At 37.8% G+C, this 21,976-nt stretch overlaps 1 protein-coding gene across 1 annotated transcript in view; it reads right to left on the reverse strand.

The window, feature by feature from the left end:
• The window catches only part of PLCH1 (phospholipase C eta 1), a 121,281-nt gene that overhangs the window by 60,143 nt on the left and 39,162 nt on the right, over positions 1-21,976 (reverse strand). The window contains exons 3-5 of the mRNA XM_032224816.1: positions 10,054-10,200; positions 8,614-8,857; positions 3,142-3,271 (exon numbers count right to left, since the gene is read on the reverse strand). Coding sequence (XP_032080707.1) covers positions 3,142-3,271; positions 8,614-8,857; positions 10,054-10,200 — 521 coding nt within the window. The remainder of the gene's footprint in view (positions 1-3,141; positions 3,272-8,613; positions 8,858-10,053; positions 10,201-21,976) is intronic.

A 21,976-nucleotide genomic window follows, 5' to 3' on the forward strand; every position in this document is an offset into this window, starting at 1 on the left:
TAATTCGTCTGTTCAGTCAACTAACACTTAATCCATTCTAGAGAATTAAGGCGGAGGAGGAGGAGGAAGAAATGTCCCTTTAGATTTGGGATTCCCAACCTCCAGTCCCACAACTGCATGTGCCCATGATTGATCAGGCCACCCAAACACTGCCAATTTTAATGTGAACATAAATAATATTGATTTTAATTTAAACTTAATTAAGTTTCTGTTTACTACCCTTGACACAACACACAAAAATCAAGTGTACCTTTAGCTGTTTCTATATGCTGGGCTCAAGCTTTGAAAATAAAAATCATCAACACTTTGAAATGATTCTAGAAATGGATGGGCAGCCAGTGCAAATACCAAAGTTATCGAATCATATGATCATATCAGGAAATATGATCAGAACTAGCAGTTCTGTTTCAGATTGGCTGAAGCCTTTGAACTCTCTCTCTTCAAGGGTAGTTTTATACAGTTGGGGCACTACTAGGCTAGGCTAGGAGAGCCTCTCAATTCCTGACCAAATAGGGCTGGAGCTTGTACATCTTTCTAAACTAATAAAAGTCACTCTTCTATTCTGAAGTTATTTATAAATACAATGACAATGATGGAATCTTTTAGTAATGCATACCAGAATATCTTACATATGATGCACCCCCCCCCCCATGTAACAGATGAATCTATCAATCCAACATCTTCATCAATGATTTGGATGAGGGAATAAATGGGGAACTCATCAAATTTGCAGATGACACCAAGCTGGCAGGAATAGCCAACACCAGTGACGTGCGGTGAGGTTTATGGCTGGTGAGGCAAGCGGGCAAAAGCCGCCCTATGTCAGACACAGCAGCAGGGCATTCGGATGCCCCGTCGCTGTGTCCGACATAGAGGCGTCCCGTTTCCTGACAGTTAGAACAATTAATTAGTGGAACAGCTTGCCTCCAGAAGTTGTGAATGCCCCAACACTGGAAGTCTTTAAGAAGATGTTGGATAGCCATTTATCTGAAACGGTATAGGGTTTTCTGCCTGGGGCGGGTTGGACTAGAAGACCTCAAAGGTTCCTTCTTACTCTGCTATTGTATTGTATTGTATTTTCAGTGGCAAAATGCAGAAACTAAACATACTTCTGTCTTCTGTATACATATTCTGTATTATAACATTTGTCTGAAATAGGATTTCCTGCTTAAGTAGGGGGTTGGACTAGAAGCATTCCAAGGTCCCTCCCAATTCTGTTATTCTGTTATTATCTGGACTCAACTTCAATGTATTTGCTCTGATTCAATCTAGTCTCCTGTTTTTGTGGGACATGTAGAATTTCACAAGAATGGTTTAAAAAGACAGTAAGGTTTCATGTCATTAAGACATTATGACACGCTGACCCTTTATTTCCAGAGAAGCTACCCTCCTGGTCACATATAAATGTCAATACTTTGAATGAATTTGAACTCTGTAGGACCCATAATGCAGTTGCCAAGAAACAGCCAAAAAAATAATAATAATCACAGAATCTCTTTCAGGAGACAGGCATCCAGCCACAAATGTGAAATTCTGATTTCATTTCAACTGATCATTTAAAGCTAGAAATGACTGGACAGTTAGGAATATAATGGATAATCAACGTTTCTTTTGGGTGCAGCTATGATTTCCACATTGGAAATCATCAGAAGAAGCATCAATGAAATTATACTTTCAATCTCTTAATGCCTTTCCACAAACCTGTCCTGCAACAACTTGGGATTTTTCTACATTCCGATTAGCATCCCTCAAAAACTAGAAAAAACATTTTTTTAAAAAACCTATAGGACACTATTTAAGCATCTGGATGGATATCCCTACAATGAAACAGTATGACACACTAAAATTTAATTAGGGAGAAAAGAAAATATAGGAAACTTGAAAAAATGTATAAAATAATATAAAGATGAAATTTGAGAAGTTTTTTTCTTGCCCTCTCATAATCCCCAAACTTGAGGTGACCCAATAAAGCTGTTACAGCAATAAATTTGTCACTTACCCCAGCTAGCAAAATTGATACTATGCTTAATCACCAGCCTCTTAATATGTTCAGTAAATAAGTGTACCATCTGCGGTTATCTCAGTATTATAAATCCTTGAGAATGGGCTACTGTGAGATGTGTCACCAATCCAACAAGAGCCAGATGCCAATATTGACATGCCTTGGTTAGTCTTTCCCTTTGGTATTTCCTCCATGAATAACAAATACATTGCAGTAACTCTCTATTTATCTTCATTGATACAGGTAGTCCTCAACTTACAAGTATTAATTCAGCAACCATTTGAAATTGTGCCAATGCTGAAAAAAATGGGCATCTGGGCCCAAAGTTATGGCCAATGAGGTGTTCCTCATGATCTTGATCCTCCATGATCAAGATTTGGGTGCTTGGCACCTATGAGCATAGAGCTGCTGCAATGCCACCACCCAACTATTCCCGCCCCCCCCCCCCCCAATCAATGCCCTTTTTGGCCACCTTGTATAGAAACACTCAGCGGAGCAGTGCCAATACTGGGGCCAAAATAGAAGACCTTGGCCTTCAGCAATCTCAGCCAGCTGCCATCATTCCCAGTCTTTGATTTTAGCCCCAGGACCAAAGAAGTCTCAGTGAAAGGACCAAGCAAAGGCCCAGGACCAAAGATGACACGCTCCAATCCTTATTTGCTTGTACTTGGTGGACAGAATCTTGCTGAATTAAAGCTCTAACTCTAATCTCATAGATACATACTGAGATTTTCTAGGTGTGGCTACTCTAAATCTCTTCTCCCTTCTCCCATCCACTTTGGGATTCTGCAGCTTCTTAATTTGGGCTTTTCTCTGATGGAAAGTACTGCCTCTTTTCCAGGTGCACATTCCATCATCTTCTCTATCCCCCCCCCCCCTTGCAGCATTCTCATGTTTCTTACCTGGAGATCCTTCCACTTAACAACCCTTGAGTTTTGTGACAGCAGCTGGGGTTGCAATTGTGGTTGCTAAGTGATGTGGTTCATGTGACACGTTGCTTTATTTCTATATAGTTTAGTTACAGAAATTACAGTTTCAGTTGGGGTCATCAGCTGACAATTTTGGTACTTGTAACTTTAGATTTCTCTTTTGAGAGACTAATATTTTTATTTATAAATAGAAAAAGAAAAAAAACTCACCTGAAACATTTGTCTTACTTTTCTTCTGGGCAGGTTGACATTCAGTTTATGCATCAACTGATGAATTTCCTCAATATTCAGCAAACCATCCCCATTCTTATCAGCTTCCTGAAAGGTCTGCTTCACCCAAGTGGAGACAAATTAAGGAACGTATAACTCCCTTTTATCAAAATATTGGGATACACTTTTACATTATTGAGAAAAAAGCAAAAGTGTAAAAAAAAGGTTAGGTAAATCAGTGCATAATGGTAAGTAAGCACATAAGCACATAAGCACAGAAGGTATCAGCTTGTTTTCTTTTTAAAGTAGGGGATAATATGCACAAATGACATATTAATAAGAAATAAGGACGGTATGAAGCCACTAATAGTGCTGCTTTACATTATAATGCAATGGAATATACAATATCTAGTACTTAACCAGTTCCAAACTGAGCACAATACAAAAACTTTAAAACTAGTTTTCAAAATTCTTACCCAGGATTTGGGAAGATTCGGAAGAAGGCTACACTTACTTATTGTACAATAACTAAAACCAAAGTTAATTAAAAACCAACATATTGGTTGGAACTCTCCTTGTGGCAGCCCAGTTTTGGAAAGATGTTCATTGTCTTAAGATAAACTTGAAATGATGCCTATTTAAAATAAGCACTTAGAGATACAAAACTGAAGTTGATGATATAATACTAACAAGTATATGTTGCATAGAACACTGCATTTGTTACAGTGGTCTCATAAATTCATAAAAACTCCCTTCCTAGGTTAACGTTCAAACTCCATCACGTGTCAACGGAGGTCCACAGAAGCTCCCCAGATATGAATATTTGATTAGAAAGACATAATATAATTTGCTAATATACACTGAGATCATCGCTAGTGATATCCCTTTGTGTCACATTAGGTTAGCCAGCTAATTCTTCAACTCCATTTATTAATACTATATACCATTATCACCTTGCTTCATCCATTCATTCTTCTTTCTAAATTAAGAACCTGCAGGCACTTCAGTTATAACGCAAGAAAGCTATTTCCATCAGTAATAATAACACTTTCCAATGTCTTCTAAACAGGACAGGTGGGTTTCTTCCTTAGTGGCTGGGTTTTCAGGAAAAGAAACCTCAACTGAAGTTCACAAAGCAAAATTACAATGTTGGCATAACTAATTACTACAAATAACCCTCTCTCTCTTTTAGCCTAATCTAATGTGTTAAGCGTTGTCTATAAGGACAGGACGTATATTAAATTCAGTAACAAGGAGTCCTTGTCACTTACTGGGTGGGGTTGTTTTCTTGCAGATGTTTCATTAGCCAAGTTTAGGTAGCATCATCAGAATGGGGTTTGCTGTCCTCTAGTGGCTTGCCCTGCCAGTATTGATAGGGGTGATCTTATCTTGCCCTGTTAGCATGTTTGGCAGTTCCTTGTTTGGGGTATCGTTTACTTTTTCATTGTTGGTCTGATGTTAATCTTGGAGTTAATTTATGGCCACTGTGGGTGCTAATTGCTGGTGGGGGGGGGGGTGTTCTGGTCTTTTTGTTATCTTTTAGGCTTGCTAGTTTTTGTTATGTTCGTTTTCATTCTCTTTTTTTTTTGGCTCAGTAACATACAAACAGAAATTAACCCAAGTTAGGGATTTTTTTCAATCTCTTCCATTCTTCTGGAGCAGACTTTGAGGGGCTACAAGGATGATCCACTAGTACTGTAAACAGTACTGTTAGTAGAACAACATTGCCATGCTGAGTATCCCAGCTTAGTCTTTGACTGCAATTGTTTCCACGACCACCAACTTTTCACAATGGTGGAAGAAATCCTTTGGCTTCACTATTGTCCAAATGTGAATTCTCCTTCCCTCACACAGAGCTTTTCTGATCACAATAAAAGGAAGCTACACTCGAAATATTTCTATGACCAGTGAGGATATTCTTTCTATTGCAAATAAACGCACAGGGAATTATTCTGATTTGAAACATAAATGCTTAAATTTCCTCTCTTATACAATTGACCCAATTTAACTTCTTTTCCCTCTCTGGGTCTGTCATTTATTTTTAAGAAATCGTTCTCCATGGACCAATCCTGTTCCATCTGGTTTGGTTCTTCTTCTATAATTTAATAACCCATTAATTCTACTGCTTATTTTTTTTCTTCAGTTGCTCCCTGATCAGAGGCACTTTTGCTAGGAATCTATACCCTTTAGTGCCTGCCGTTATATCCTCACTCCAGCTGGAGATGCTACAGGGCCCATTCCTCTGTGCAGTCATCCATCTGCCAGAACTGATCATGCAAACAAGGCTTGAAGAAATATTTCTGCATAACCAAATGCATGGCAGCCATGTGAAGCCTCCAAAAGCCAGAAAAGATAGAAATTACATAAGTAATTTATGGAGTAATTAGCCATAAAATGTTGGCAAGGGTTTCTCTGCCTTACGATAACAAGAGCTGAAATTCGGAAATGAGAATATTTGGCATTCTTTTTTTTTTTTTTTTTAGCTAGGCAACTTGGGACGAATCAAACCACTTCATCATCCAATATCCTCACTGGGGAAAATATGCTTTTCCAGAGCATAATCTTTTCGGAATGAAATATCTTTGTCTCTAGGGATTTGTCCTTAGGTTACTTTATTTCAGGGGTATCAAACTCGGGTCTTCATGGCCTCATCACATGATGTATCGTGACTTTTTTCCCCCTTTGCTAAACTGGACATGGGCATGTCCAACACGTGATGCATCCAGCCTGCGGGCTGCGAGTTTGACACCTCTGGTTTATTTGGTCCTGTTTAATTAAACAGGATGCCCAAAATTACGTTTTCACCCCCTTTCACTTTCATACATACAGTATTTTGTCTCTGAGAGAAACTCTGATGTTTGTGATCCTGGTTTAATTATTGCTGCTTCTTTGTTCTAAAATGAATTGCATGTGGTTGTGTTTTTTTTTTTTTTTTAGTGTATGGTTCAGTGGTGGGTTCCGGATCCCGTTGCAACTGGTACGGTTGCAACAGGGCCCGCGTTCTCCACATTCATGCACATGCACGCTACGTGCATGTGTCTTACCATCCAGCTATGCCTCCACGATGCTCCAGCTGCTCGGCGGAGCATCGCACAGACACTGTACATGCTGTGCGTGTGTGCAGAAGCGGTGAAGAGTTTAAAGACAGGTAAGGACTGTGAGCAGGCAGGTGAGCCCTCTGGAGCACTGTACCAGAACAGTACCCGGTGCTCCAGGCAGACTCTGGTACGCCTGTACTGGGGTGTACCACCTGCAACCCACCAATGGTATGGTTATTTGAGGAATTGGCAAATAGATTACAATATGTGAGTGAAATACAAAATACTCAATGAATAATAACCCAACACAAACTAAATGACATTTTACTATCTTATAAAACCACCTGAGTAGAGACCATGATGTGATTAAAATACTAAGCCACTTTGTTCACGGAGAACCTTGAAAAGAACTGTACACTATTACTTCATGTTTCTGTTTTATGTTCTTGCCATGATTAACAGGAAAAAAAACAAAAACAAAGCAGAATCACCAAGCTGATTGCCCCAATTCTGCATGCTGTGATGACAAATAAAACCAGCCAAATAAATAAACAGAAATTATAGTAGAGGGTAAGAATTACACATTTCCTCCAAAGGGGTCAATCAATACAAAATTAAAAGAGAGGGCAGAGTTTCATACGAACAAGGGATGATCAGGCTCACCAGTTTAGAAACGAAATTGCTGCTTCATTCTAATGAATCATTAAAGGCTACATTTGATTACAAACAGATGGGAGCCAATTAGAACAATTGATCAGCACTTCTCTGTTATTCATTAAAGTACTCCATTTTTTCCACATTTCTGCACACTGCACATCAAGACAGCTAGACACAAGAACGCCATCACTCTGTTAAACAAATAATTCCCCCACCACTGTCAAACTATTCACTGAGGCTGCATTACTATTGCTATTAGTTTTCTCATTGTTCCTGTCACCCAAATCGTTCTTATTTGTACTCTATGGCTATCATTAAGTGTTGTACCTTATGATTCTTGATGAATGTATCTTGTCTTTTTATGTACACTGAGAGCATATGCACCAAAGACAAACTCCTTGTGTGTCCAATCACACTTGTCCCATAAAGAATTCTATTCGCCTGGTACACCAGTTGCGTCCCTACCTGAACCGGGAGGCTCTCACAACAGTCACTCGTGCCCTTGTGACCTCTAGGCTGGAGTACTGCAACGTGCTCTACATGGGGCTGCCCTTGAAGAGTATTCGGCGACTTCAGCTTGTCCAGAATGCAGCCGCGCGAGCGATCGTGGGTGCGCCTCGTTTCACCCACGTAACACCTATCCTCCGCGAGCTGCACTGGCTGCCTATTGGTCTCCGGATACGCTTCAAGGCGCTAGTTGTCACCTTCAAAGCCCTTCATGGTATTGGATCTGGGTACTTGAGAGACCGCCTGCTGCCAATTACCTCCACTAGACCAATAAGATCCCACAGACTAGGCCTCCTCCGAATTCCATCAGCCGCCCAGTGCCGACTGGTGACTACCCGGAGGAGGGCCTTCTCTGTGGCTGCTCCGACCCTGTGGAACGAACTCCCCGTGGAGATTCGTACCCTCACCACCCTCCAGGCCTTCCGCACAGCCCTTAAAACCTGGCTGTTCCGACAGGCCTGGGGCTAAAGACTTGCAGCCCCACTCCGAATGGTATGATTGTTGTGTTTTTAGCTGTGTATGGTCTTTATGTTCTGTAACGTTGTTTGTTTTCCCCCCTCCCTTGAATTGTGAGCCGCCCTGAGTCCCCTCAGGGAAAAGGGCGGCATACAAATAAAGTAAATTCAAATTCAAATTCTATTCTATTCTACTCCTGCTGCAGTCTAGGGGGGAAAGCCCTCTGACAGTTGCTATATGAGCTGCATTAACTTTAATAATTCAACTCCTTAAAGCAACCAGATTATTTTTTTTAGACTAACATAAATGCTTGAAAATAAATAAATGCTTGTTTTATATGCAGCAGGGAAGTGCTGTGCTCATGAAAAATCTAAAGAAATTCTTCCACATCATTTTTAAGTACCTTAGAAAAAAAAACACTATAAAGTACTATTCCCTTAGATGGAATCAGTTATTATAATTGGAACTCATTTAGCTATTTTGTAATGGGTGATGTTCTTAAAAGGTTGAACCATGTTGTTACTCTATAAGTGCCTGCTTATAATGAGAATTGCCATTGAAATAAATAATTGTGAGTTCTTGTCCCACATAGGCATGAAAGCTAGCTAGATTTTAGGGCCTGAGTCAGTCTCTCTCAGCCCAGCTCATCTCACAATGAGGAAGGAAGGAGGAGGAAAAAGTATTAGGTAATTCATCACCTTGAAGTATCTATGAAATAATAAAGGGGGCATAAAAATTATTCATAAATAAATAAATAAGACAGATCAATCAGAATCACTATATTGTCCCAGAATAGAATGCTTTGAAAGGATATTGATCGTGTGTCCTCTGTCTTTTAGCAAGAGAGTCCTCATCACTTATCCCAGCCATCAAATATTTCAGCCCAGTGATCCAGGTACGGGCTTCCTCCGAGTTAGAAGTTATCAGATCCAATGATTCCATATGATTGCCATGGTAAATTGTAAAGCAGCAGCTTGGGTCAAAATTGCCCTCTGCATGGCGATGGAATATTTCTGATTGCCGCCCTTCAGTGACTTTGTAGATAGAATCAATTATGACTGTAAAAACAAAAATAAAATAGTACAATCTGGTTTATCGTATAGCTGATTGCAATATTCCATTTTATATTAATAAATCAATCCAGGAACAATTTATCTAGGATAATGAATTAATTCAGAAATGCACAACTTCTGTAAACTTCAGCTATGGCTTTGCATTTCATGTTAAGGTTTGCATTCTGAAAGTGGCCTTAAGCCTGAACCCATTCTTGCCCCAAAAAATCCACCCAAAATAACTCCTCAAAATACAAAACAGTGAAATGAACTATTTGACTTCACTCATATAGGAGACATTTTGTACCTTCAATTTAAAAAAAATACATCTATGGAAGAGATTAGTTGCAATAAAATTGTAACAGGAATTATAAATGCCTTTTTATTATATTATTCCAAAGACATGAAAGCTGACAGAGAATACTTACCCCAAACCCACACAAAAATAATTTTGCTTTTTCACCAAAACAAAGTAAAAAAGAGATGAGTTAAGCATGACTCCCTTTGACAATCGGACTTACGAGTCCAATTGAGCCCAAAATTTCTGTTGTTAAGCAAGACAGTTGTTAAGTGAGTTTTGCCCCATTTTACGACCTTTCTTGCCACAGTTTTTTAAGTGAAGCACTGCACTTGTTAAGTTATTAAGACTTATTATTAAGTGAATCTGGCTTCCCCATTGACTTTGTTAGTCAGAAAGTCACAAAAATGATTATATGATCCCGGGACATTGCAATCCTCATAAATAGGAAACAGTTGCCAATGTCCGGATTTTGATCACATGATGATGGGAAAGCTGCAATAGTCGTAAGTATGAAAAACAGTCATAAATCACTTTTTTCAGTGCTGTTGCAACTTTGGTTACTAAACAAACTGTTGTAAGTTGCAGACTACCTGCACAGATGAAAATATAGAACATGTTTTGCATTATGATCCCTTAAATGCATATATCTTATATGCTCAATTTTTTAGCCTAAGACAACTGGAGATCAAATGTTCTCTTTCCTGGGACTGCCAGTCTTAATTTTGAGGTGGTTAATACTGGCACCAAGCTTAGTCACAATCATTCCTAGCGCCGGACTAATGCTGTGGGGAAGAGCTGGCACCCATTTTTAATAAACATAAAACACGTGCCCTTGCAAATTAAAAAGTGCATCATAATGCAAAGTAAATGCAAAGTAAATAATAACTTCAAAAGAACTTACTTTTTGCCTTTTCACTTTTCCTAGATGGCCTCCATCTGATGCACGTCCTGTGCTCATCAAGATAAAAAAGACGTACTAACCCTTTGGCTCCATGCTTCAGTTTAATCATCTGAGTCCCAGATTGCATAACACTCATACATCTTTCAACTAAAGGATGAAAGATTGCAACAATTTTATTTAACCAGCATCCCTAATTTGCTCTGCTGCATAATTACTGTAATAATTATCTATAAAATTGCTACTAATCTTTCAATCTACACTTTGCATGAAAAAATAGGCAAATAATTATAAACACGTGTAATGCTGGAACTACTAGATTTCTGTGGGTCTTTTTAAACTGAGTATAAAAAACAAAACATTTCAAAAATATCTTTTTTCCTAACACATATCTTTCATTTTCATAAGCATCTAATCACCATACAATTAGGAGTATATAATATTTTCCCAAAGCTTTAAGATCAGAGGAGAAGAAAAAGCTAGAAAGAAACTCCACAGTGCATCATTTTCAGTTCACAAGTGAAATTTGTACTCATATATGAATATATGAACATACATGAAGCATACATCAATATATGGGAACATTATTTCCTTTACTTCTGTCTATGTAGATCAGCATATCTCATTGCCCTCTTTCTTTTGGCCCATTTCCATGGTTCCATTGATCAATTATTTTTTATCAGAACTGGGCAGAATTATTTCATCTGTTCGTATGTGATAAACTACAGACTACAAGTCAGTAATATTTTCAGGAGATCAACACCTTGATAAAGTCTTACAATTTTCAAATATCAAAAAGCAGATATTAATTGTGCAACACAGTTACACAATTTCACTGTTGAGACTTTGTAAGATTTTATGAGAGAACACCAAAAACCCATAAAAGAAATAATCAATATTTTTTTTATCCACTAAAAGGAATGTTAACAGTAGAAAAGCTTATTGATATATCGTTTCATTGGCAAATTACATACTCTCAAATATGAATAAATCGAAACCTACGATAGGAGAGAAACAAATCAAATCATGAGGAAGAATTCAGAAGCAGTAAGTAAGAAAGGAAATACATTCAGTGATAAATTCAATGGTATACTGGTGTTTACTGTTTGTTTCAAACAATAGTTTGAAATTGTATATCAATATTGTTCAGGCATTGTAAGGGTCAGAAATATACAAAGAAATGTACAGCCTTGTAATATATGATGCTAATGAATAAATAATGAGAGAAAGGGAACAACTGTGCTATCAATTAACATTTCAAAAACTGATTAGCATTTAATATTCATGGTATTATTATTATTAACAATATTTATAAGTCATCAAATTCCAACATTCGCTGCACATTCATGAGAAAATAAAAATTTGTATATTTGTAGCTATAAAAATACCTCTGAATAAATATAAAAATTCTGCCTAGGGATAGTTATTCAAAGCAATACAGTCCAGGATGAGAATGCATAAGGTTCAGCATGTGGCTATAGTAGTATATAACAGCACTTACATAGACTAATATATAGAGTTTGCCGGATTCCAGAAGACCCAACATTTTACAATTTCTGCTTACACAATAGGACGTCCCCTTCAATTTTCCTTGCATTTACAAAAAAAAAAAAATCTGACACTATCATTCCATCTGCAGGAAGGAATTCAACTTATGTATTTCACAAGATTTCAGAGCTCTCTGTGAACTCATTCGACATGCTTTGCAAATGCAACAAAACATACATTTATATTTTTGGATTGGTGGATTTTTCTTTCTATCAAATACACACACAAAAATTAAAGAACCATTGTTTTTGTAGCATAAGTCACAAAGATTCTAAACTGAGCTCACATACATCAATCCACAACTTGGTCTAGCTATATTTCTGATAAAACAATGCATTAACAAAAGCCTCCGATCAAATGTTCTTAAACCAATCCAAGATAATAGAAAATTGTTATATTCTTGTGGACAATAGACTATTAAGTAGGAAAGAAAGTGAGGCTGTTTGGTGATTCTATACTTACTTTTATTAAACTTCACTGAACATAGTAAGTCTTACTTCCAAACAAACAGGCACTGGACTTATACTTACACTAGATATACTTATTTTCAATATATAAGATTGGGCCTTTACATTTATTTAAGTATGACTGTATAAACCTTTTGAAAAACACGCTTTCCTATAATTTTTCACAGCTGTGTGGCTGTGCATGGACTCACACACACACACAGATAGCCAAAAGCATTTCTGAAGCAACTGCCAGAGATAATTTGAATAAGGGTGTTTTGGACATATTACTGCACAGTACTACAATCACAAAGAAACTATTCAAAGTCTCTACACAGCCTTTGCCATCAGAAAAGATTTTCTACAGTAGTTAAATTTCACTGTCAAAACACAAAGCACATAAAAATTTACTGCAATAAAATAAAACATTATTTGCCATTTAAATGGTATTGGTTTGACAACATGCTTGCGTTAATCAAGAAGAGCATTTCCAATAATGTCTTAAAAGCAAAACAGAACTGAATGTCACCAAAAGTAACAGAAATGTCTAGTTCAGAATCAATGCAACAGCCCTTATTCCCTTATATTCCCCCAAGGCAGATTATGGGTCTCTATTCAGAAACCAACACCTTCACACTGAAACTCTAGGAAAGATACCAACTCATTTGGGTCAGGCAGCATCCTTGTGAAGTTCCTACACTTCCCACTACAAGATAGATCTCCGATGCTAGAATGGAAGCCATTGGAGGAAGAAGAGTCCAGATGATGGCCTGAAAGTTGGGCGAACGGCAGGCAATCTTTATCCCACCTGATAAACAATGCTTTAGTACAGAGAAAATCAAGAGCTGTTGGATTGGGATTGCTAAACTGCAAGCCTGAGCAGTAGGACACACATGGCATGTTTTCAAAAAGCATCCTAATCTGTGCTAATGCCATCTTCCATTTGTCATTTATCCCTGTGTAAAATGAAGTCTTTAACCTCCTGCCATTGCTTCGGTGAAGCACTTGATGTTATGAATTGCATTGACCATTTGTAGCATAAAGCTTGCTTTTAAGCAGCTTATGCTTCTCTCTGAATCATGCCTAGCCCGAAGCATTTAAAAATAGGTACACTTTCATTTTATTTCAGCATACTGCATTAGGCAAACAATGTATTACTATCATGATCCCCTCAAAGATATACTCCATGCAGTTTGATGAAGATGTAAACAATGGTCAAAAGAACATAAATTCTGCAACCCAGAAAATTCATTTTAAACATAGTGTTTTGAAATTCCAATCCCATGGAATCTCAACAGATGTCATTCATCTCCTGCTGTATACCTATTTTTCAGTATCATTTGTAGACTCAGTTATGTATATGTATTAATATGACAATATGCGGGTTGACTTCAGTGTGGTACTATTGTATTAGGCTTCTGGTGATAAATGCCCATGAACAATATAGTACATTGTTAATTTAGTAAATCAATAATTTTGTAAATGTAGAACCTAGGGAGAGGGAGAGAGATTCAAAGTTGTTTTTCTTAAATAGCTGTATTTATAGGTTGGTCCCACCTCACTCCTGATTTATTTGTGAGCTACTTCAGGGATGACAGAGTAGATTCAGAAAGTGATAGTTGTCTTTTTGATGGAGGAAGTGATTATTGCCACCTTGTAGAGCACCTTGGAGAACAACGTTTTGATCACTCTTGATCCAACAACTTTTGCCCAGCCTCCAATACCTTTGTGATGTAAGTTGGGCTAAGAGAGAATGATCTGCCCAAAGTCACCCAACCAGCTTTTCATGCATAAAGCATGAATAGAATTCATAGTCTCCTGGTTTTTTAGCCACTATGCCAGACTTACTCTCATCCCCTTATTGCAATATTCACTGTATTGTGATGGTCTGAAACTAAACCCACAAAATCTCCAAGGTATGCCTGTGTTTTCATCCAAGTGTATAAATCAAATTGATTTTCTAGGAATTTTGAAATACCTGTAATCTGAAATAGATAATTACTTCTCCACTTTTAATCTTCACAATATAGATTTCTGCAGAGCAATGGGATTTTTTTAAAAAAAAATGGTTATGCTAAAGATGTGGCAAGAAAATGGGCCCTATTTTCTTATATTGGCCCATTTTTTATATTCATCATCTACTAGTCAAGCAAGAGGAATAAAGAGCAGATGACTTCAATCGAACACTCTAGTTATCCAACATTCTATCCAGATGCAATTTCAAAATAATTCACTCTCACGAATTCAGAGGGAGAAAAAATAATTAGATTTACATTTTCTTATAAAATGACCAAATCTCTGAACTAACTGTCCATCTCTTTCAGTTTGATGCAGTTCTCCCTATGTGTTCTCTATTGTTCCTATTTTTCTTTTCATTCAAGTTGCTAAATTTATTTTTTAAAAATCTGCTGTTTCACATATTTGTTTTCCTTTTAGGCAGGTTGCCAAAGGCAAATGGGTGTTCTGCACACATATTAGGAGGTTGATACAAATAAATAACCAGGGAAGGGAATTTTGCTGCTATTTTATGGTTCATTGGCTGTTGCTTGTTGGGATCACTTGCTGTTTATGGAGGTAAAGGCTGCAAAAGTGCTATATGCCAAAATACTGTTTCTTCTCTATGATGTTTTTCAAATTCCCCAAGCCAATGTTTCTGTAGCTTGGGGGATAAGAAACATTCCATATTGTACCTAGGAAGAAAAACATGGGAGCAAGGGCTTCTCTTATGTTCCTATTATTCTTATGGAGGAACACTCAAAACATTCCAAGCATTGTTATTTCAGAAAAGGCAACAGTCACATCATTAAGAGTTTATGGTTGCTGAAAAGCAGTAAAAATGTTTAGACAGAACATTCCAAGAGGAGTTGCTTCCTCTGAGCTTAGAACAAAGCATTCATTGACCAGTTTTGTGCATGTCCCTGCAGAGAACACAAAGGAAGAGAAATTAAAACACTTTCTCCTATCAAAAACAGCCAGAAATTGAGGAAATACAGTACATATCTAAATACAATAGGGTTTAGGTATGGTTTACATGCCTAAGCAAAGCATTTAATACGTCATATATTAGACACGATGGCAATTCGATACTTGGGCGTTCTCTAGGAAGATTGGTACTGGGTCTGGGGGGCCAGGGGGAGAGAAAATCACATACGTCAAATCCTCCATTTACGACCGAGCTATGACACTGCAGTTTATTCCCATGATACTCTATAGTGTACAAACCAAGCAAGGAGGGAGCTGCATAGCTACCACTCACGTGAGTATTGTTCCCGTCAAACCTGGAAGCCATCTTTTACCTTTTGGATTTCAGGCCTGCCACATTTTCTACTGTGGGAAGATGGGAGGGGTGATTATACGGAGATTCAGGTTAATGTCAGAGTTCCAAGTAACACCCCTAAGAAGACTCCGAGGCTTGAGTTTCCTCAAAGTTCCATTTTATTAGCGGTGTCATATTGGCACATCTGGGAAAACCTGAATCTGAAAGTTTCCAGGTTTTTCCACCCAAAAGAAAGTTTAAGTCTCTACCCCGCACCCACATGTCCATCAGATGCCATCCAAACTAGAGATGTCTCCCAGTCAAGTCATCGCAGCTGCAGGGCCAGTTGACCTTGACTTTCTGAGAAAGAATGTTATTATGGCTACATATCATCCACATTCTGTATAATCCCCCCTCCCATTTTCCCAGATGTGCCAATATGACATCTCTAATAAAATTGAAGTTTGAGGAAACTTAAGCCTCAGAGTCTTCTTTCGTTGGGGGTGTTACTTGGAACCCTGACAGTTCCCTCTCATAGAAATAATGTAATAGGAAAGCGCATGCAATACTCCATAGATACTAATAGGTCCCACCTATTACAGCGAAAGGATATGAGAGTAGTAATCTTATACTTTTTCAGCTGTGGTATGTGATGCAGCAAAATAGACAGCATAGGCTGTCAAGTGGAAAATATACAACAAAATCATCAGCTGATGGGATCTAACTCAACTTAAATATTCTTCAGGGTTCAAGAGAAGCAGAATAATTTGTAATTAAGCGATCAGGATCCCCTCATGAGTTTTTTTTAAAGTAAAAATTAGTTTGTATATTTCAGAATCAATGAAGCCAGGGCTTGCATCACTTACAACCAGATAATTTGTATAGTGAGTATGGTATGCTGAGAAAGGATCGAAAACATCTCTGGATTTCTGGTAGGATCCTATACAAACATCTAGTTTTTATTTTTAAAAATCATTTTTCCTCTTTTTCATCTTTCCCTCCCAGAAACAATTTCCCTTTCACCTTTCCCCAAAGATTTAAATGCAAAATCAAGGAAATTATGATTGCCTTACACTGAATTCTCTAACGTTCATGCAAGTTAATTCAAGAGTGTAAGGATTTTGAACTATTAAAGGCTTTTTTTTAATTTGTCAAACAGAGAAGTCTCCCTAAGTAGACTTCTCTTTTTTTACTCCCAAAGTAAAAAAAAAAAAAGGAAGGTATCTACTGCCTAATTAAGAGGTTCCATGCTGGCTACTAAATCAGGAACTAAATCAAGTCGCATAAGGTCAATTCTATCATACTTTTCATTTATGCAGACTTTGAAAGAGTACTGTGCAAGCAGAAAACCAGCCAGAGGGCAGCAAGTTATTGGGGAAAGCTGCAGATCTTTGCAAATATTATGCCCACATTCCCCACCCTCCACACATATACACATTAGCTATATTAATATGAACATGTTATCATGTATTCTAATAACAAAAAATGTGTTTGTTTATAGTCAAGCTTTCCTCCTATTAAAATACTTAATTCGCTTGTTTCAATAGCCCTAAGCAATGCAACACATTGATTACATGCATTATGAAGTCTCTACTGACAGATGATAATTATACTTCATCTTGTTATAACTGTGGATTAAGTTACTTCCACCTGTTTATTTTCTGGGTCAAACTACTTCAGTGGAGGCACGCAGTCTTTCACATACCATTTTGATAATAACGAAAGGAAGATCAAGGCATAAAGAAATTGAGTTACATAGAAAGAAACACAAGTATCATTTCATCATCCAATTTCTACTGCATTTTAGTTCCTTCCCACTTATCCGTTTGTTACTATTACACTTTGTTTTGTTTATTTGATTCATTCTTATATTTCTCTGCCAATTCCCATGATTACAAATCTTAAGCTGGTATGCAAATGAAAATTAAAATACAAAACTTGAACAACCTATTAAAGTAGGATGAAAGTACATGTTTGATTTAAAAGCAACAGAATGAAGAAAAAACAAAATATAAACTATTTCAAATATCATTCATTGTGGGAAAGTTTGGGTAAAGAAATAAATTTTAGTAAGTCCCCACAAAATTCAGGGAGTAGAGTATTTTAAATTCCCCTAAATCAAAGTATTCCAGAATGAAGGCATCCCTGCCAAGAAAGTATTTGCAGTCCTTGGCAACATTCAGGTAGTCTGTTCCCATGTTGTTATGAATATTACACATCAAAAGGAAAAACCCATAAGTGGCTCAGAAGCTGATGAACAATTAGTTCAGCTTAAGAACCCTACACAATCACACTCTGGCTATCATATTCTGCACCAGTGGCAGCTCAAGAGCAATCATAATCATAGGGGTTACCTACAGAAGAAAAAAAACTTCAGAAAAACCACCAAATATTCCTATTATTCAGAGAGACTGTAATCTTATTTACTCCCACGTATCAAAAAAGCATTGTTATCAGGATTCATGTGTCTTGTTTATTGGCTCCTATCTAATTCAGAGGTGGTATTCAGCAGGTGCTCACCAGTTCTGGAGAACCAATAACAGAAATTTTGAATAATTCAGAGAACCAGTTAATACCACTTTTGACTGGCCACACCCCCATCTATTCTCTGCCTCCTGAGTCCCAGCTAATTGGGAGAAAATGAGAATTTTGCAGTAACCTTCCCCTGGAGTTGCATGGGAATGGAGATTTTACAGTATCCTTTCCCTGCCACGCCCACCATGCCATGCCCACCAAGCCACGCCCACAGAACCGATAGTAAAAAAAATTGAATCCCACCATTGCTCTAATTCATCATTAAATCTAGCCTCTGATTCAGAATATGCACTGCCTTTTCTTATTTAAATCCTATGAAGAAGTAGGGTTGAATATCATCAGTGAATTGATGACATTTGTATTATTATTATCAATTGTCTCCCTTTCCCATTACAAATCAGTATAAGGCACTGAGAGTAAATACTTAACATGAACATTTCTGATGCCTTTCCCCCCTACAACTTCATATTGGTATTAAATGTTTTGTAGAATAAGTAGTGTAGGTTCTAGGGTACAAAAACATACCACACTGTAATTCTCTCTGGCTATGCTTATATAACAAGCTCTGCTGAATCTATTACAGATTTGGTGATTGCATTTGCCCCAGAATGCTAAACGTAATCAATTTAGTTTGATTTAGTTTTGGGTTTTGTTCTCAGGCTTAGCTTGTAGACTCAGTCAATTTGGATAGTTATAATCCTAAAAGGTCATTTAGCAACCTGGTTTTAAGGTCACTGCAGGGGTGGGTTCCTGCCAGTTCTAACAAATCTACAGTGCCATTTAGAACCGGTTCCAGCTCCTTCCCCCTGCACAGCCGCACATCATCAAGATGAAGAGCGAGAGGAGGAATTCTGGGAGTTGAAGTCCACAAGTCTTAAAGCTGTCAAGTTTGAAAACCCCTGGAGTTTTTTTTCTAAAGAGTTAGGGGTGCAAAGGTCTTGTAACTTGACAGCTTTAAGACTTGCATGCTTTAAATGCCAGAATTTCTGAGCCAACATTTTGGTTGCTAAGCAAGAGCATTGTTAAGTGAATTTCACCACATTTTACAAGTTGGCCATGCCCATCCAGTCACATGGCTGGTAAGCCACTCCCACTCAGCCACATGGCCGGCAAGCCACTCCCACAAAGCAGGCCACACCTACAGAGTAGGTTCTAAAAAAATTTGAAACCCACCATTGGGTCACTGGGACTATCCCTGCAAGAAAGGACCAAGACACCAATGGGTTCATCAAGTTTATCATGTTGGAAAATATTGAAAGCATTTACAGAGCAAGAACATCTTTCAGGATGTTGTCTGTTAGACAAATACAGTGATTGTATTTCTCAAAACAGGTTTAAATCCAGACTGAAAAGAGCAAAATAATCAATGTCCTTGAAGAGTATCTGCAACTTCATAAATATCAGTGGTCAATCACCTTACTTATGTCCCCCTCTTTCCACTTTTTATACTTATCTTTTTTGTCTTTCAATTTGTCAGAGTGTTCTTTATGCAGCCATGCTGGTTTCTTTTGGGAGCTGTTATTTTTCTTCTTCATTGGTATTGTGCTAGACTGAGCTTTTGCAATCTCATTTTTCAAAATTTCCCAAGCTTCTTGAGTTGTTTTCCCCTTGAGGAGTCTCATCCATGGAATTCTTCCCAAGCTCTCTCTAAGTTTATTGAAATTAGCTCTCTTAAAATCCCAGACTCTAGCTTGATTTTGTTCTATTACTTGTGCTTGCATAATGTTGAATTCCAATATTGCATGGTCACTTGCCCCCAGGGTTCCTATGGCTTCAACACCTATCATTTCCTCTCTGTTAGTGAGAATTAAGTCTAATATGGCCGATCCCCTTGTTCCCTTCTCTACTTTTTGGGAAACAAAGTTGTCTGCTAGGTTCGTTAGGAACCTGTTGGATCTTCCACTTGGTGCAGAGTTTGTTTCCCAGTTGATTCAGGGTAGTTAAATTTCCCCATTACTATTGTGGTGTGCTTCCTACATACCTTAGTTAGCTGACTAGCAAAAAGTGCATCTACTTCCTCTGCTTGGTTGGGTGGCCTGTAGTATAGACCTATGGCAATGTCGTTTCCCCCCCCCCCCGCCGCAACCTTTAATATTTACCCAAATGCATTCAAAATAGTTCTCATCATTGTTGTGCTCTATTTTTGTAGAGATGTGATTATTTCTTATATATAGTGCAACTCCACCTCCTCTTTTATTTGGTCTATTTCTTTTAAATAATTTAAATCCTTCTAGCTGTATGTTCCATTTGTGAGTTTCATCCTACTAAGTTTCTGTAATGGAAACAATATCGTATCTGCCCTCATTTATTTGAATTTCTAATTCACCCTGTTTATTCCTCATACTCTGTGCATTGGTGTATAGACATTTGAGTCCATTTTGATTGACCCTGTGTTTACTGTCTACATAACCTGTGTTATGCCTGACTGCCCCTATTTTCTTGCCACTTGTATGATTCATGCACATGGTATGGCACTCACTATTAAATGCTTGGTTTTGCTTGGCAGCAGGAGTGATAATCTTACCCGCACAAACATCTACGTTACATGCATTGATAACCCTATGAGTTTTAAATTGCTGGGGACATAACTGTTCTGTATCAATTAATTATCTGTCCCTGCTGTTCAGTTTAAATGTTTATCCAGAAAATCTGTGAATTTAATGCCAAGTAACTCAGTCCCTTTCTTGGATGGGTGCAAACCATCTCTTTTGTACAGTTTTTCATTGGACCAGCTGTAGGCATCATGACTAATAAAACCAAAGTCTTCTTTTTTACACCACTCCTTTAGCCACACATTAAACTCTGCTATACGCTGGCCCTTCACTTTTTATTCCTTATATACTGGTAAAACCTCTGAAAAGATAAGCCTGCAACCTATACTACTAAGTTCATACCCTAAGCTCTGTAAATCATTCTTCACAGAAAGTACATCTTTTTGGGACAGATCATTTGTGCCAAGATATATAATAGCATCAAAGTCAAGTCCTTGCTTGCATTCTTGACTATCTTAAGAATACGCCTCTTGTCTCAGCTGGCAGTAGCACCTGGCAGACACCTGATCTCTTTTAAAACCTCCATATCTTTTCCTAAATTTACATTCCTTATGATTGAATCACCAACCAGAAGTGACTTCTTTTTTTACATACCTTGGTCTTCTTGTGTGACTGATGTGTGATACCTGCGTCCCCATTTCACCTTTCCAAAGAAAGTTCTTCATTTTGGACCACAATCCCCTGCTTATTTGAGTCATCATTATCACAATTACCTTGACCTGTCTCTTTAGTGTTCCCATTAAGGTCAACAAGAGTGCTATATCTGTTATTCTGGGTCACAGCAAAAGCTTTGTGTTTATAGTTCACAGCTCTCACCCTGCCAGATCCCATGGTTGTCCAGACTGCTCTTTTCCTGCAGGATCTTTGCGGTAGAGGGGGCTGATAGCGTGGCATCTCCACAGTGTGGAATGGCCAAATTGGACAACTAATTTCTGCTTGGAGAGCACAGATTAGAGATTCTAGATAGGTAATCTGTCTATATAGATTAGTAATTTGTTTACAAAGGGGACAGTATCCAAATTTGAAAAGAGTACTGCAAAAGACAAGTGCAAAACAGCTATTACATTGAACTAAGCTGGTCATCTTGAAATAAAATAAAATCACAATCTCAAGCGCACTAATCCAGAATGTATTATTGCTATTTTGGTTTATAGATATATGATTTGTGCGCCATTAGGTGCACGGGCTACTACCTATTCCTTTTTGTCTCTCTGACTCCCCCCTTGTAGCCAGTAGCTCCAATCACCAGCCTCAGGGAAGTTCAAATGAAATGGAGTTAAAGGGCCCCTACCTTTGTCTCTCTGACTCCACCCCTTGTAGAAAACAGCTCCAATCACCAGCCTCAGGAAAGTTTAAAAAAATGTAACTTTTTTAAAGTGTCATTGTAAGTTTGAACGTTCATTAAACATAGTGTTGTAAGTCAAGGACTACCTGTATTCATACACACATGGTAAAAATTGAATATAATCCAAAAGCATGGTTGATTTCAAAAAAAGATTGAGAGATACATGAAGGATATGAGATTTTCTGAAAGAGTGATAGTTCACTGTTTAATAGTGTCAAGATAGCACCTTAAAGATAGGGAGGGA

This window comes from Thamnophis elegans, chromosome 10 (genome assembly GCF_009769535.1).
Source record: "Thamnophis elegans isolate rThaEle1 chromosome 10, rThaEle1.pri, whole genome shotgun sequence".
Lineage (NCBI taxonomy): Eukaryota > Metazoa > Chordata > Lepidosauria > Squamata > Colubridae > Thamnophis > Thamnophis elegans.